At 44.9% G+C, this 17,689-nt stretch overlaps 1 protein-coding gene across 1 annotated transcript in view; it reads left to right on the top strand.

The window, feature by feature from the left end:
* The first annotated feature begins 4,949 nt into the window (after nucleotides 1-4,949).
* The window catches only part of LOC129343971 (galectin-12-like), a 29,562-nt gene continuing 16,822 nt past the window's right edge, over nucleotides 4,950-17,689 (top strand). The window contains exons 1-3 of the mRNA XM_055000415.1: nucleotides 4,950-5,257; nucleotides 14,906-14,994; nucleotides 16,037-16,247. Of these exons, the coding sequence (XP_054856390.1) occupies nucleotides 5,180-5,257; nucleotides 14,906-14,994; nucleotides 16,037-16,247 (378 nt within the window). The 5' untranslated portion in view covers nucleotides 4,950-5,179. The remainder of the gene's footprint in view (nucleotides 5,258-14,905; nucleotides 14,995-16,036; nucleotides 16,248-17,689) is intronic.

The raw sequence follows: 17,689 nt of genomic DNA, 5'->3' as shown, positions 1-17,689 counted from the left end.
TCTGCTAACAACACTTGCACCATTTTACCAGGGATTCTCCTAAAAGCCAGATCAGGGACACCGATTTGCTAGGGCAGAGATCAGAAAACGAGGACTGCGCCTAGTAAACGGAGATGAATATGCATACAATAGTTACCAAGTTTGCAGTGGAAGAGCAAGATTCGAGTCTAGTAGCACCCAAAAGACCGACAAGATTTCCAGAGTATCTGACAAAGGGAACTTTGACTTTCAAAAGCTTATACCTGGAAATCTTGTTGACTTTTAAGGTGCTGGTGGGGAATGACCTCAAGTTATAGCTAACTTATGGCAACCCCTGGTGGGGTTTTCATGGCAAGAGACTAAGGGCCAAGCTAGAAGTGACGAATTATACTTGAATGGCAAGTGAACAGACTCACATGTATTCCTCCCTGTTCACTTGCACTCCACTTGATCACGTGATCAAGTGGAGTGCAAGAGAACAGGGAGGAATACATGTGAGTCTGTTCATTTGCCATTCAAGTGTAACTCATCACTTATAGCTTGGCCCTAACAGAGGTGGTTTGCCATTGCCTGCCTCTGCAACCCTGGTGTTTGTTGGAGGACTCCCATCCAATTCCTAACCATGGTCAACCCTGCTTAGCTTCTGAGATCTGATGAGATCAGGCTCACCTGGGCTGTAAAATGCTACTGGACTCAAATCTTGCTCTTCCATCCACTGCAGACTAGTTATCAAAGTTCCAATAGGCCTAGCAGCAGGCAGAGCTTCTTGTTAACACACTTGCAAAATTATCACACGTTATCAGCAGTTGTGTGAGCCTAAAGCAAGCTTGTTTGCAATAATCCTTGGGACGTGTCTTAAGTACCTTGTTGAGATCTCACTGCAGGCTCCTTTTCCCCACCTGCCTGATGAGTTCTGCACGCCACGCGACCTGGTGTGTTCTTAGCAACCATCTCGGTTCGCAGATGTCACCTTCCTTGTGTTGCTGTCTGTTATCGCAGGTTAGAGGTGTCCAGTTATCGCCTTACGAAGGCCAGGATGTGATCAGGTTGGGCTGGGGTTTCATGCAGCCCAGCAAGCATGTCCCAGTTGTTGTGCATCACATGCCACAAAGTGTACCTGCTATCGCTCAAAGGGTAAACAGCACTTCTGAGGGCTGACTCACAATCACACTACCAGTTTGGGGGGATTATTTTACAATTCTGTTAGCATTTCTCACTTTCAGAATGAATGTGAGTCTAGGCGGTGCTAACTTTCAAAGCAGCCCCTATAGCTATGCCTTTTACAGCTGCTTGCATCCCAATGAGCAGGTGATTCTTCTATCAACAACAACAACATTCAATTTATACTCTGCCCTTCAGGACAACTTAACGCCCACTCAGAGCTATTTACAAAGAGTGTTGTTATTATCCTCACGACAATCACCCTGTGAGGTGCGTGGGGCGGAGAGAGCTCTGGAGGAGCTGTGACTGGCCCAAGGTCACCCAGCTGGCTTCAAGTGGAGGAGTGGGGAATCAAACCCGGGGAATGGGGAATCAAATCCAGATTAGAGTTCTGCCGCTCTTAACCACTACACCAATCTGGTTCCCGACTGTTTTCTGCAAATCTGGTATAGTTGGGGAGGGGAGAACCTCCGCTTAATTTGCCTCTATGTCTCACCCTGCCCTCCACCCAGACAGCACCCCTTGAAATACAATCCTAGGCATGCCTCCTCAAATGAAAATCCCATTATGGTCTATGGGGCTACTTCTAGGAAAATATGCATAGGATTTCAGCTGTTGTTCGAGCAGGGCTATAGCCACAGCAGGAGCAATCTGATCCCATTTAAAGATTTAAGCCTGGGTGGTTGGATTTTTGAATCAGAGACTTGTATTGTCTCTGCCTACCCATTTGACCAGCTCATTCAAGGGTTGCCCTGGCTGACAGTGGATTTTTCAGCATCTCCCTCACCCTTCTCATAGTTAAATGATCCTAGAAAAAAGAAATTGCCCTCTTAAGCGTCTATTGCTATGAATGTGGCAGGACTGGGATACATTTCAAAGTAAAGGCTTGGAAATGGTCGTCCTTATTCAAAGATGATAATTCGTTGATATGAACAGGCATGTCCTAAACAGAGCGACACCTTCAAGTTAATTGTAGTCAGTGGGCTTAGAAGGGTTCATTCTCTGCCTAGGATGATACTGTAGGATACTCAGTTTAGGCTTGTGAGGGAATTCTAGAAGTTTCTTCAAGCAATCACAGAACATCCATTCATTTCTCTGAGAAACCCCATAAAAAATCTGACATCGTCTCTTAGAAAGGATGGCCAGCCATTACAGCCCTGGCTGGAAGCTTCATTATACGTCCCAAATCCAGATTTACTGGGCCGGGGCCAGCCATCTTGTGACCCTCCCTTTTCTGAACCCGATGGGTGTCAATGGCCTCCGATTATCAAACTCAAGTTTACTTTAGACAATGTCCCTGCTACCTGTGATGTGAAATTTGGGACAATGTTGCCCCCTAGTGGGCATATTGTTAATAAGCAAGAAAGGTAGATTTCACAAAAATAATTTAAAGCCTCCACTTCATACAAACTGGGGGGACTTTTATTGCTGCAGCTGTTTTGCCTTTACCAGAATAAACGATAATATATGAGAACACCAATGTAAGCACCATCTGCACGCAGTTCATAATGCATGCCTATATAGATATGCAGTTTTAACACCCAGAGCGTAGGCATGCTGACTCAAAAGAAAACACGACTGCATTCAATAGAGTTTATTCTCAGATAAAAGAGCGAAAAAGGATAGCTTTGCAACTTGGTCCTATGCACCTGTACTCAAAAATTTCTGCTTTGTTCAATGAAGCTTATTCCCAAGAAAGGATGCATAGGACTGCTTCTTAAAGTCGTTTCTTAAAGCGTGAAGCATAGTTTGAACACACACACAAGCAAGCCTGAATTCTCCCTAGAAGCTAAACTGACACGACTTTGGTCACATCATGAGAAGACAAGATTCTCTGGAAAAGTCAATAATGCTAGGAAAAGTGGAAGGCAGTAAGAAAAGAGGAAGACCTAAAATGAGATGGCTGGACTCAATAAAAGAGGCCACGGCCTCCAGTTTGCCAGATCTGAGCAAGTGTGTTAATGATAGGACGTTCTGGAAGTCTTTCATTCATAGGGTCGCCATAGGTTGGAGGCGACTTGACAGCATATAACACACACACACAAGCAATCGACAATGAGGCATTTACCAAAGTAGCCCTGGCTGCAGAGGAGATGGTCCAACTGCTTTCTTGGAGATGAAGCCATCAGTTGACTTTGGGTCAGTCCAATAAAACAGGAGTTCAGCAGCACCTCACTCGCCGCCTAACCTATCTCACAGGGTTGTTGTGAAGCTAAAAGGAGGCCATAAAGTCTATATGTCACCTGAGCTGAAGTATTTAATCCCTGATTTTTGCCAAGTAATAAAAAAGTTCTTCAACTTCCTCAGCATCAAAAATAGGAATTTTTTTTTGAAGAGCTGATCCTGGGAATGTAGTTCTTTCCAAAGTTCCCCATAGCCTTGGCCCTGATCCAAAAGCAGCCGAGCATGTGTGTGGCTCTCTCCGATAAGCTATAGCATGTCAATCAGGTGTGGTGAAGAACAGCCAAAAGGAATTAATCCGCACACACCCCAAAAAGTGGATCTGGGTGATTGTAGTTTCTTTTTCTGTGTATCAAAATTTTATCCTCCCCTCCTTCCAAAGAAATAAAGGTGGAATCCAGGGTGTCAAAAGGCCTGAATAAAACACCCCATCCATTTAATAGCAGCTTAATATATGAAAATGGACAGGTAAAACTTTTCCTAGCATGGAAATAAACAGCTTCTGCTGGCATTTGCTGAAAATCAAACTGACTGTAAAAGTAGAAAAGAGCAAGACTAAAACACCTATAAGACTAAAATTTATGGTAGGGTATGAGCTTCTTGAAGTGAGCTGTGATTCACGAAAGCTCATACCCTACCACAAATTTTGTTCATCTCTTGCTCTTTGACGGTCTCTTGCTCTTTTCTACTGCTACAAACATTGGCTACCCATCTTGACTGTAAAAGGTCAGTAAGAAGGACCAGTTGAAAAGCTGGCAAGCCTCGCACCAAATACACACAAGTGCGTATCACCCCAACAACAACCTTATGTCGTAGATTAGATTTAGAGATTGCAATGACTCTCATGGCTGAGCAAGGATTAGATCCCAAGTCTCTTTTGGGAGAATGAGTATTCAGTATGAGTTAGTGAGACAAACGGATTAAGAAAACTGTAGTTTATTTAGAAGCTGCTGTCACTGCATAGACTAAGAATAAGAGGGGTAAAAGCAGGGCTTTTTTTCAGCTGGAACGCGGCGGAATGGAGTTCCGGAACCTCGTGGTTGGTGGCCCCGCCCCTGATCTCCAGACAGAGGGGAGTTTAGATTGTCCTCCACGCCACTGAGCCCTGGGTAAAAGCATCTGACTCCATGCTCAGAGAATGTTTTTCAAGAAGCAACAGGTAACAATGGCATTCTGGGGACAAGAAAAGGGTCATATTGCCGTTGAACTAGATAGCTACAGGGACCAGTTCAAAAGCTGGCAACCTTCTTCCATCCTCCTCTAGAGATTTTTCTTGCAAGATGTCTTTCTTTTTAACATGGGGGACGATTTCAAAAAAAGGTATCCCAAACCAAGAACCTGAAGTTCTCTATAGCTCTTCAAAGTTCTCTCTCATGCTGTTGTACACTTAGACCGGGTAGCTTGGCCAGTTATGGGACCAGAGAGAATTCATGGAAGTGAAAGACTGAAAACAGCCTCCTGTTCGCCGCAGACTGTTTCAGAGGGCAGGCAGTTCCCAAATCTTTAACAGCAGCTGCCAAATTAAACAGATGACCTGACTCCCATAACTTAATCTCCAAGGCCGGACAACTTGCTATTAAGGGCACAGCCACACGGATCAGCTTTGCTTTTAACTAGAAGTTCTGCTTTGGAGTACTTGAGCTTCTGGTTTTCCTAGCTGGCTGTTTTCCAAAAGCCTCCAAAGACTTTTGGTAATGTTTTTGTCCTGGGAAGAACTGTGTTTTAAAAAGTTGGTTTCTTACTTTTCCCTGCTGTCTATTTCCCCCCACCCCTTGGGCCAGCTGTGTGACTCAGATCATGTGATTCCCTACGAGTTTAAACTTGTTGCAAACAATTGGTTAAGTAACTGTTAACTTTAATGCCTGCGTCCTTCTGCGTTATGGAGACTTCGCCTGACACAGCAGATTATATCCTTCAGGCTCCTGTTTTCCACCCGGTGAGTTTTATTACCCCTTCCTTGCCTGCCCTATGAAAAGTCCAAGGCGAGATACCCAGCTGCTGCAACTACTGAAAATTTCCCAACTGAGCCTGTAGCTTAAAAGGAAGAGAGGGAGCAAGCGCAAAAAGACACAGACTAGTTTCCACAGCTGTTATTCAAGGCTGAAGTCTATCCTGCTGTATTTTGCTGAATGTTGGCTTTGTAGACATTTACAAAGTTAGCAAAAATAGATTTCTTTGGGTTCTTGCCAGTTTTGTTATTATCATCTAAAGGAGCACAAAATAGCCTGGTTAGGTGGGTAGCTGTGTTGGTCTACAGCAGGATTTGAGTCCAGTGGTTCCTTAGAGACAATTTTTTTAGAGTGTAAGCTTTCAAGAGTCAAAGGTCCCCTCTTCAGATACCTAGTGGCCTAGTTTCTCTTCTTCCCCACCCCACCTAGGATCACCAACAGGCCTGGAGAATATGTCCTGTCCCTTTAATAGAGGGCTAATGGGTGGGAATGGGTTGCTGGAAGTATTTCATAGCCTGGAAGTAACTAACATCAGATTAAGTCTCTGTTAAAGGGACAGAGGTTCTTTTTTCTCTCTCCAGGCATTTAGTAACTCTAACCCCTCCTCAAAGCCAGAAATAAGACAAAGGGTTGTTCTTTTTTTACACATGCTAAATGTTGCCCTGGTATTTGAAGACAACACGTGTGTAAATAAATAGTTTAAATATCAGTTGTACTGTTCTTGCAACACATAGGGTTGCCACCTCTGGGCTGGGAAATTCCTGGAGATTTGTTGGTGGAGCCTAAAGAGAGCAGGGTTTGGGGAGGGGAGGGACCTCGGCAGGGTATAATACCATAGACTCCCTCCTCCAAAGCAGCCATTTCCTCCTGGGAAATGGATCTCTGGCTTGCAGATCAGTTTAATTCTGGGAGTTCTCCAGCCACCACCTGGAAGTTGGCAACCTTAAACAGAACATGTTATGTACAAAGTTCTCCTGAGCATGCACAGAAATACTTTTGTGACCCCTGAATACTCTGGATGCAGATGTGTCTAAATTGGATTACTGATGCCACCTGGCCAGGAAAAAAAATGGCCTGGCTGGCTTCCATGCATTTAAACAGAGTTGTATATGCAGAAATCGGTATGTGAAGCTTTTCCTGGCACAGAATTAATATGCTTCCCTCTGAACGATTGCCCTTGAAGGTATAGCTACTGGGCTGATTCCAAAGTTGCATACCCCGGTTGGGGGAAAGGGGCACATAAAAGGGTAGGATAGCCTCTTTTTTCCCCTGGTTCTGTTCCTGCATCGAACAACTGTCTGACTTGCTGAAAATGGGCACGCTCTTCTTGCCCCTGCATTCTCTCCCTGTAAAAACCTGCTAAGCTTGTTCAAATGTCTGCCTGGCACCTCTTAATGTCCTGCTGGGAAAAAGACACTCCCCCTAGAGAGATCTCGGTTGTTCACACTTGGAGAAATTTAGAAAGGGGAAGAGTGGGTTTCTACGAGTTATCTCCAGGAGGGAACAGAGAAAATATCAGTCGTTCTACTCTGGTATTTATTGATTTATTTAGTACTTTTCTCTACGGCTCTTTCTTCAAGGAGCTTGGGGAGGCATACGTGGCTCTCCCTATCTGTGTTTTGTCCTCATAGCGGCCCTGTGAGGTAGATTAGGCTGAAAGGGCCCAGCCCAGGACACCATGGGAAATGGGAATTTGAACCCAGAATTCACTGGTGCAAATATAACATTCTAGTCACTGTGATCATAGATGCAGAGGAGTTAGCCGTGTTAGTCTGTAGTAGCAAAATCAAAAAGAGTCCAGTAGCACCTTTAAGACTAACCAACTTTATTGTAGCATAAGCTTTCGAGAATCACAGTTCTCTTCGTCAGATGCATCTGACTAAGAGACCTGTGGTTCTCGAAAGCTTAAGCTACAATAAAGTTGGTTAGTCTTAAAGGTGCTACTGGACTCTTTTTGATAGTCACTGTGAAACACAGTTTCTCGTTATATTTAATCGTAACAATAAATTGTTTTGCAAGTAGTAAATTTAAGATGGCAATAACACATTCCATACATTTTCAGGAAGCTCAGAGTTCCATTTTATACCTTATTTCAAGAAAATGTGCATTTAAAAGACTGACTTTGGATTTAACAATGAACATTTTGAAAGGGAAGTCAACTTCTTTGAAAAATTGTACAACTGCAGTGGTAGACTACCATAAGAACCTGCTCAAGTATCGCAGAACAGTGTTATAAACCTAATTTTAAGATATTCTTATTCCCAGATTGCGCTCGTCTTCTTTTTTTCCTTCTGTGTTTTACCTGGCTTTAATGGAATAAGATCCCCAATAAATGCATAAAGTTTGATAGGAAAGTTTCCATCCTGTGGAACAACTGGCAAACAGAGATACATGTTCAGTAACTGAATAACTTTATTCCTCCAAGTGATCAAATTCCTTCCCAAACATCAAAATGACAACAGCCACCTGGCCGAATTCTTTACAATTTCCCCATATAAGAGTGTAGTCCTCATTACTGAAGTAAACAGCCACAGAAGATGTACCGCGCAATTCAGATTATCATTTTCCTGTTGCTGAGCCCCCATCTGTCCTCTTTCCAATGCATACAGCAGCCTGGTGAAACAGAACATCGGTATCTGCTTCCTCCTGCTGTTGGTTCGCGCACATGAAAAACAGAAGGGCCGTTTCAAATGTGCTTGGACCGATGGACCATCAGTCCACCTGTCAAATCCAGCAGGTGCCTTGCAACCTTTATATGTGGGACTGGTTCAGAGGTGTTCAATTCAGGGGTTTTTTTCTGGGAAAAGAGGTGGTGGAACTCAGTGGGTTGCCCTCAGAGAAAATGGTCACATGGCCGATGGCCCCGCCCCCTGATCTCCAGACAGAGGGGGGTTGAGATTGCCCTCCGCGCTGGCACGGAGGGCCATCTAAACTCCCCTCTGTCTGGAGATCAGGGGGCGGGGCCATCGGCCATGTGACCATTTTCAAGAGGTTCCGGAACTCTGTTCCACTGCGTTCCTGCTGAAAAAAAGCCCTCATTCAATCCAACATATGTTTTTAGCTCAGCTCCCAACATCTCCCCATAAAATATTTGCATTTGGGAGACAGTTCTGTTTGTTTTTTAGCTATTTTTTTAAAAAAATCTTGTTTCACTGAGATAGATTTTCATCCTTCTCTGCTGAAACTGGTAAGGCTTGCATAAAGCCTAACCAATCTCACTGATCCCTAATTCTTTTGCCATCTCTGGATTCTTCTCTTGAGGGAAATTCTGACAAGATTTCAGAGAAATTGGACTGTGCTGATTTCTTTCCATAGTCCTCCTTTGCCGTTCTTCGGTGAAACAGGCATCGTTTTCTCCAAATTCCAAGTTTCACTGGTGGTCTGGCGAAGGGAAGAGCAGAAATACACCCTAGAATGATCCCTGTGAGATTGAATCGAAGTCCAGTTCTGCATGGATGATTTTCTCAGGTTCTGGCCCCATGCCACTTTGGATTTCCTTCTGAATTTAGCATGCTTAACTCTTCCTTTAGATTTCAATACAGTGTTTCCAAGGTTTCTCTTCGAATTTTCTGCCTGCGCTTATTCCTTGATATTTTTCTCAATGGAGTTTTGAGTCGGCTTTTTCAATCATCCAGAATTTTCCTTTTGGTTCCCCCCGCCCCCGCCCTCTGTTCCACCCCATGCACCACAGGTCACTTCTCGCTGATTGGTCTCTCCGTCCTTCTCTCAGCTCCTCCCTTTTCCCTCCTCCTTCCCTTCATCCCCTTCCTTTCCCAAGACACACCTTCTTGTGTGAAGAAAACTTAATGATGTTATAACATCGTAACAACATAGTTATTGCACTGTGTTGGTTTGCCCCCCTGGTGCAGGGGCGGCGGGCCTATAGAGGCCAGGTAGGCGGTGGCCGCAGGCGCGGGGTGCCGGAGGGAGTGCTGGAGGAGGCTCGGCGGGCGGGAGCGCGCGCCAGAAAGCACCAGCCTCCTATCCCTCCCACCCCGCGCCGCTGCTGCCGCCAGCACAAGCCCCTGGCCAGGCGCAGCCACCGCGGGCAGGCATCTGCGGCGGCGCACGCAACCGAGCGGGAGAGCTCGGAGGCCGCCCGCCGCAGCAATCGGGCCGGCGGCGGCGCGTGCGCTCCCGTGATAACGTCATGCGTGACGTCATCACGCAGGCCGGTGTGCGCGTGCGCACGCGCGCGCGCGCGCGCGCTCGTGGGGGCACCTGGCCGGCCGGCCGGCCGCAAGCGAGGTAAACCCTTGCTCCGCCCCTGCCCTGGTGCTAGCCTCTGCCAAAACTCTTTGTTTTGGACTGTGTGAGGTGGCATCATAAATCCTAAACAAAATGTCTACTCAGAGCATGGCTGTGCATCAGGGTGAGCCTGATCTCATCAGATTGCAGAAGCTAAGCATGGTCAGCCTTGGTTAGTAATTCGATGGGAGACCTCCAATGAAGACCAGGGTTGCAGAGGCAAGCAATGGCAAACCACCTCTGTTAGTCTTTTGCCATGAAAACCCCACTAGGGGTCTCCATAAATCAGCTATAACTTGATGGCATGCTCCACCATCAGAATGACATTATAAGATTATCTGTAGTGAAAGAATATCCTCCTGAGTGGGGCTGTAGATCAGTGGTAGATCAGTGCTTGACATGCAGAAGGCCCTATGCTCAGTCTTTAGCATCTTCAGCTAAAATGATCAAGTAGGACAACAGTCCCCAACTTTCTATGAGTCTGCAGGCACTTTTAGAATTCTGGCAAAGAGCAGTGCGCCTGCTACAGGAGGTGGACCAAACCACAAAATGTCAAGAGTGAGGTCAGGCATAACTTTAATAGTAATTCTTCAACATTTCAGGCCAAAGCTCTGCTTACAAGGATGCCTTTTCAAATGAGCATATTATTTAAAAATATTTTCTTGCACGCACGCACGCACGCACACGCACACACACACACAGAGTTCGCCTTCAGTCATGTAGTGAAGATCTTTATCCTGTGGTGTCAGCTGCTGCCAAAGCGCCTTTTTAAATATCTTCCTGCCAATTCCATCTCCTATGGCCAATCAAAAGCCATGCTGGGCAAAGACCCCACCTTAACCCGCCCACTTTCTAAATTGTGTGAACCCAATTGGAAGGATTTGCCTCAAAAAGAGTTATGAATCAGCTTGGACCCTCTAAGAGACGATCATTAATTTACGAACATTTATGAACTTTTTTGAGTATATTTCTAATGGCATTGTATGAGATTTATTGTGAAAGATTTCTCTCTAAATTTTTCTAGAAATTTGTTTTATATAATTGATTGTATCTGATTATTTATTGTGCATTCTGTGAAGGACCAATAAGCACTGGCACGTTACTGATTGGAGATTCTTTCGATGTACATAAGAATTTTGAACACGTGGTCATCCGTCCTTTTCATATGGTTTTAAATTTTTCTAACCTGACCTTGTCATAGTTCAGATATACATATATGGTACACTAGCAGAATTAGTTGTCAAATAATCAATACGGCTTTACATTTATGCCTTAAATTGCTCTGGGTTAGTTAAAGTGTTGAGCTAGATTTCTTTAGATTGTTTTTTATTGGTTTTCTAGTTTGGTTTTTGTGCATTTTCCGGGCTGTATTGCCGTGGTCTTGGCATTGTAGTTCCCGACATTTCGCTAGCAGCTGTGGCTGGCATCTTCAGAGGTGTAGCACCAGAAGACAGAGATTTCTCAGTGTCACAGTGTGGAGAAGATGTTGGCAGGTAATTTATATCTACTCAGGAAAGTAGGTTTGGGCTGAGTCATCCTGTAGGAGTTTCCCAGGGTGTGGAATGCTAATAGAGGGAGGCGTCACTGTATCCTGAGGAGGTTCTTTTGCATATGGATTGGTGCTTGATATGCTAATCTTCTCTGCAGGGCTATTGTGTGATGTGGAGTATTTCGTTAGCCTGGTGTTTTGCAGGGCTGGAAGCCATGCGCTATTCATTCTTAAAGTCTCTTCTTTCCTATTGAAATTGTGTTTATGCTTATGAATTTCAATGGCTTCCCTGTGCAATCTGACAAAGTAGTTGGAAGTGTTGTCAAGTATTTTAGTGTCCTGGAATAGGATACTGTGTCCTGTTTGAGTTAGGCAATGTTCAGCCACTGCTGATTCTCCAAATTACAGCTGGTGTCCAGGTGACAAAAATCAGTTCCCCTGGATAAATGGCTTAACTTGGAAGCTGGATTCTATGGCATTATACCCACCAGCTGGGGTCCCTCCTTTCCCCAAACCTCCTTTCCCCAAACCCTGCCCTCCCCAGGCTCCACCCTCCAAATCTCCAGGAATTTCCCAGTCTGGAGCTGGCAACTCTAAGCCAGACTGGGTAGACAAGAGTGATCTTGATGGACCAGTGGCTTAATTCAGTATAAGGCAGGTTTGTGTGTTCATGTGATCTTCTCCCATGTCATCTGAAGAAGTCAGAGTGACACTGAAAGCAGGAATTGCCCAGTTTCTGGACTGCTGTCAAATGCATTAACTGAAGTAGGGGAAAGTTGCATGCCTGGACCAGGACACGTGCTCATCGATAGAATGCTGGACACAGGCATTTGGGGTAAGACAGGACTCCTGACACTCTCTCTGTCTCGTGTAATTTGTATCGTGTGGTCCGGCTCTAAATGGCAAGTGAACAGGGAGGAATACACATGAGTCTGTTCACTTGCCAGGCAAGTGTAATTCGTCACTTGTAGCTTGGCTGTCAGACTCAGATCTGGAAACTCCAGGTTCAAATCTCTACTCTACTAGGTGCCCCCCTGGCCACTCTCTCAGCCTGATCTGCCCCATGGGGTTATTGTGAGGACAAAATGGCGACAGGGAGAAGAATGTGAGCTGCCTTGAGCTCCTTGGAAAACAGGCAGAATAAAAAAAAGATACCCGATAAAACATGCAAAGGTTCGGCATGGTGCAGATCTGCCAAAATGTATCCAGAGTAGTAGACAGAAGCATTTCCTGCTTTGCTGAAAATTTTTTAAAATGCAGCCATGGCCAGGATTTGTTTTTTGTTTTTTTGCCTTTAATAGGCACACGGAACTGGGAGATTTGGAACAGGTACAGCTTTCCAGCATGACTTCATTTTAGTTCTTAAAAGACATGCAGCGTCTTGTTAAGAAAATAAATTGGCTTCCTGAATTCATGCAATTCACGCTTACTTTCTATTTCAGGAGTTTGTCTTCTAAAAGAACACTTTGCTATTTGCTTAGTTAAGTCGTTTAAAGCAATTTTCAATATATTTCTAAAATTCTGGCGGGAGCTCTAGTGGGAGGGGAAGGCTTTGATGCGTCTCGGGGTAGAAGAGTAGAAGGGATTGGCTGGCTAGATACTTTGCTCTCTGAACTGTGGGTCAGGTTGCCAACTTTCCTTGCACAACACAATCAAAAGCAGCAGCGTTTAATCCATTAGAGGAATTGATTTTTAAAACTTTTTGTTTCGCTAAAAAGGTGTTCTGGGTTAATCAGGAAACAGATTCGTTTAAAATAGATATAATGTTTGGTGCAAGAAGTTCCGATTGCCACTTTGAGGTCAAGAAGGGGCCAGTTTGATGTAGTGGTTAAGAGTGGAAGGACTCTGGGCCAAGCTATAAGTGACGAATTTTGAGTGGAACGCAAGTGGCGCGCAAGTGAACAGGGAAGAATACATATGAGTCTGTTCACTTGCCATTCAAGTGTAATTCGTCACTCCTCAAATCTGGAGACCCGGGTTTAATTCCCCACTCCTCCTTTCGAATCCTGCTGGGTGACCTTGGGTCAGTCGCAGCTCTCTCAGATCTCTCTCAGCCCTACCCACCTCACAAGGTGATAGTCATGAGGATAATAACAACACACTTTGTAAACTGCTCTGGGCAGGCATTAAGTTGTCCTGAAGGGTGGTATATAAATCAAATTAATTGGCCTTGCTAAGCTGATCTTCCACCGGAGATCTAAGTATCAACATATCGGCGTAATATGTATGCTGTTTCAAGTAGCACTGTCCTTTGCCGTTCTGTGGGTGTTATGTCAGAAAGCTGCAGTTTTTCCATATGAATTGCAAAGTTTTTCAAGATGGTTCCAAGTGCCCCGATGATAATGGAGACTACTGTTGCATTCTTCTTCCATAGTTGGGTGGTTTCTATTGCCATATCTCTATATTTAATCATTTTTTTATTGTTCTTTTTCTTCTACGCTGGCATCCCCAGGAATTGCAATGTCAATTATCCAGACTTTTTGATTTTCCATGAATGTTATGTCTGGTATATTATGTTCAAGGTGCTGATCAGTTTGAATTCTGAAATCCCACAAGGTCTTGACGATCATTTTTTAGAACCTTTTCCACCTGATGTTCCCATGAATTCTTTGATACTGGCAAGTTATACTTTTTACACAATGACCAATGAATCAGCTTTGCGACCCTGTCACGTCTAGCTTTGTAGTCCGTCTGTGCAATTTTGCTGCATTCCGAGGTAAGATGGGAACAGTTTCATCTTTTTCCTGGCAAAGTCAACATTTTGGATTTTCACTGATTTTCTGAATTTTGGCTTTCATAACATTCGTTTGCAATGCTTGTTCTTGTGCTGCGAAGATCAGACCTTCAGTTTGTTTCTTTGTCGTTGCTGTTGTTAACCCTTAATGTGATTTCTGTCTAAAACTTCTTTCTAGAGAGGCGCCAAAATTATGGAACTCTTAGCCAGATGAAGCTGGTCTTCGTCTGGCCACTTTCTGTTGTCTTTCCAATGCAAGGCTATGGCAACAGTATTCCCATCTGCTTTTATGGAGGATAAATGTAACTTCTATTGATTTGTCTGTGAGCAGTTCCTTAGGATTTCTCAGAGGGAAGGGCTTATATATGAAGTTTTAAATTGCTGGGGGCCATTTTTTGGACAAAAGGGAATGAAATGCTTAAAAACTTTCCAATAGTAAACACCGTCTGAAAAGAAGCAATCTCTCCCTCTCAAACCAGAGGGAACGCCTGTTGTATAGTTTGGTTATCACAGCACATTCATAAAGATAGCAAGCACTTCTGAGTTAATTTATTCTTTCCTCTTTCTTAACTCACAGAAGGATGCACGGGGTTCCCTGAAGGTCTCCCATTCAGGCATTGGCCGGACTGAGACCTGCTTTGCCTTGGCATCCTGTAGCTGTATCGTGCACCCTTGTGCCATGCAGCAAAAGAAGTGTTCCCCCTCCTTCTGGAAATGCCTCTTCTAAGGAGATGCTTGCAATGACAAATGCATGCATCTTTGAAAAGCAAAGAGATGATAGGATTTAGTCCTTTAAAGAATGAATGAATGAATGAATGAATGAATGAATGAATGAATGAATGAATGAATGAATGAATGAATGAATGAATGAATGAATGAATGAATGAATGAATCGGCTAAGATTTCTTTAACCGAGTGGTAGCAGCTCCAGCCTGGTCGGCTCGAACAGCAATTAAGATTTGCAAAAACCGAACGCTCATCATGGCATGGTGATAATAAGCTGTTCATGCCTGCTAATGTGTGCAGATCGAGCTCTTGTTAAAAGCACAAGAGCAGTGGGCCAATTAAAAGGGTTGACCACATTCCTGGCCAATCCCCCCCCCTTTTGCAGGATTTAACATCTGAACTGCCTTAATCTGAGCGGTGGTGGTGGTTCTATTTTAGGTCCTTCCCTACATCACCACGATTTTTGGCAGCCTGGCCCCTGGGCGAATGGTTCTGGTGCAGGGCACGGTCCTAATGGAGGCAGAAAGGTAAGTTATTGCAAAGAGGCAGGCACGGACAGTTCCCCCCCATAAATATCCCAAGAACTTAAGAACGGCCTTAAGAACTGGGTATCTGTCCATCTTCTCATCTGGCAGTCTGCTTGCAGCAGAGGCCACCTGGTTGCCTCTTGGGAGCTCCTGAGCAAAGCCTAAATGTGATTCCATTCCTCGTTATGTATCTCTGGCATCTGGTATGCTAACTCTATACATGGAGGCTCCATTTAACTATTGTGACTAGGCTAGAAGTTGTTGGTAGACCTACCCTACAGAGCAAATAATATTCTTTAACTGGTGGGGATTGAAATCCTTGATTCATCCAGATGTGTGTGCTGGAAGAGGGCCCAAAAGTCACTTTCAATGTGGCCAGGCTCTATGGCACCACTATGACCCTAGGTATTTCAGCAGCCCACTGAAACCTAAACCATTTGTGGTGATCAGGGCTCATTTCGAGGGGAAACGCGCAGGAACACAGTTCCAGCAGTTCCCCAAAGAGGCCACATGACAGGTGGCCCTGCCCACCTAACTCTTGGCCATTTGGGGCCCGTTTCGGCCTGGATTGGGGCCAAAATGGCCTGGATCGGGCCTCTGACAGGTGGTGGATCACTCTCCCACTCAGCAGTGGCCCGATCCTGACCATTTTGGGCCCCCTTTTGCCATTTTGGGCCCAATTTCAGCCCTGAATAGCCAGGGTTGGGTCCAAAACAGCCAGAATAGGTGAAGTCAGGGGGTGTAGCATATGCAAATCAGTTATACTAATGACACACTTCCGGTGATGGCAAGAGGCGTGGCATATGCGAATGAGTTATGCTAATGAGTTCCTCCAGCTCTTTTTCTACGAAATGACCCCTGGCGGTGATGAATATGTGATCCATTCTGAATTAGGCCAGGGTGCATCTGGCGAAGGTGCCCCTGAAAAATCCTGCTGTGCTCAGTTTGTTTGTGCAGTTTGTGCAGACACTGCGCATGCCTAATGCACTCCTGAAGAGTTCCTCTATTTGCTCACTCTTTCTACCCTCCGTCTTTGTTCCAGGTTCCAGGTTGACTTCCAGATTGGCTGCAGCCGGAGCCCGAGGGCTGATATTGGCATCCACTTTAATCCCCGGTTCCGCCCACGGCCTCATGTTATTTGCAACGCTTTGAACAACGGTCGCTGGATGGAGGAGATGAAGTTTCTTAACCTGCCCTTGAAAGGAGGAGACACTTTCCAGCTGTTGTTCCTCTTTGAGCCAGACTACGTGAAGGTGAGAATCTCGCACTCGCTTCCTATCACGTCATTCCTACTAAACAGGGAACTTGGCAGGATGAGGGCTGACTGTGTTGAGACCAAGAATTTGTTTGTTTGTTTATTTAATGTTATTTATAGTCCACCTTTCTCACTGAGACTCAAGGTGGATAACATACAGTGCAAACCTAAGAAGAGCTACTCCAGTCTAAACCCATTTAAATCAATGGACTTAGACTGGAATAACTCTGCTTAGAACTGCGTTGATAATATGTCAGTACAAGGAGACATGTAATAAACAGTGTACCAGGACTAGGACTGCAGAAATTTGAAATCGCTTAAGTATTAAACAGGACATCTTAAACAATGCAAGAAATGGTATTACATAAATATGAAGCAATAGCATAATGGAAGTTCTGAGGCCAGCCAATGAAAGCGCAGGTAGATTGGCCAACTGAACAGAAGAAAGCTAAGCAAAAGCCAGGGCTTTTTTTCCAGCTGGAACGCGGTGGAACGGAGTTCTGGAACCTCTTGAAAATGGTCACATGGCTGGTGGCCCCGCCCTCTGATCTCCAGACGGAGGGGAGTTTAGATTGCCCTCCGCGCCACAGCGCAGAGGGCAATCTAAACTCCCCTCTGTCTGGAGATCAGGGGACGGGGCCACCAGCCATGTGACCATTTTCTCCGAGGGCAACCCACTGAGTTCTACCACCTCTTTTCCCAAAAAAAAAGCCCTGGCAAAAGCCTATATCTTCATTTTAATTCTTTTTGTAGAATTTTATTTGTCATTTTGCAAAAATGATATTCTGTCTTTCTGCCTTCACAAGGGCCACCAAGGTAGCTAATGATTTAAAATATACATAATAAAACCATATATTAAACAAACCCAAAAGCATAGCACATCTGTAAAACAATGAAAACCACAATTAAAATACATACAAAGACATTAAAACGTTGGGCAAAAAGGAGCCAAAAGAGTCTTCACCTGGTTGTTGTGGGTTTTCCGCGCTGTATTGCCGTGGTCTTGGCATTGTAGTTCCTGACGTTTCGCCAGCAGCTGTGGCTGGCATCTTCAGAGGTGTAGCACAAAAAGACAGAGATCTGTCTTTTGACACTGACACTGAGAGATCTCTGTCTTTTGGTGCTACACCTCTGAAGATGCCAGCCACAGCTGCTGGCGAAACGTCAGGAACTACAATGCCAAGACCACGGCAATACAGCCCGGAAAACCCACAACAACCATTGTTCTCCAGCCATGAAAGCCTTCAACCATACAGTCTTCACCTGCTTATGGAAGACGGCAACAGATGGGGACAGGAGAATTTCCCTGGGGTGAGAGTTTCAGAGTTTTGGAGCCCAGACTGAGAAGGCCTTCTTCTTGTAGCCCTCTGCCGAATCTAAGAAGGTGGGGTCTCCTGAAACAGGGGCTCAGAGATGAGCGGAGCGGACAGGTGAGATCAT

This window comes from Eublepharis macularius, chromosome 1 (assembly GCF_028583425.1).
Source record: "Eublepharis macularius isolate TG4126 chromosome 1, MPM_Emac_v1.0, whole genome shotgun sequence".
Lineage (NCBI taxonomy): Eukaryota > Metazoa > Chordata > Lepidosauria > Squamata > Eublepharidae > Eublepharis > Eublepharis macularius.
Note: the sequence above shows the minus strand (reverse complement) of the source record. Positions and strands in the feature narration are given on the sequence as shown.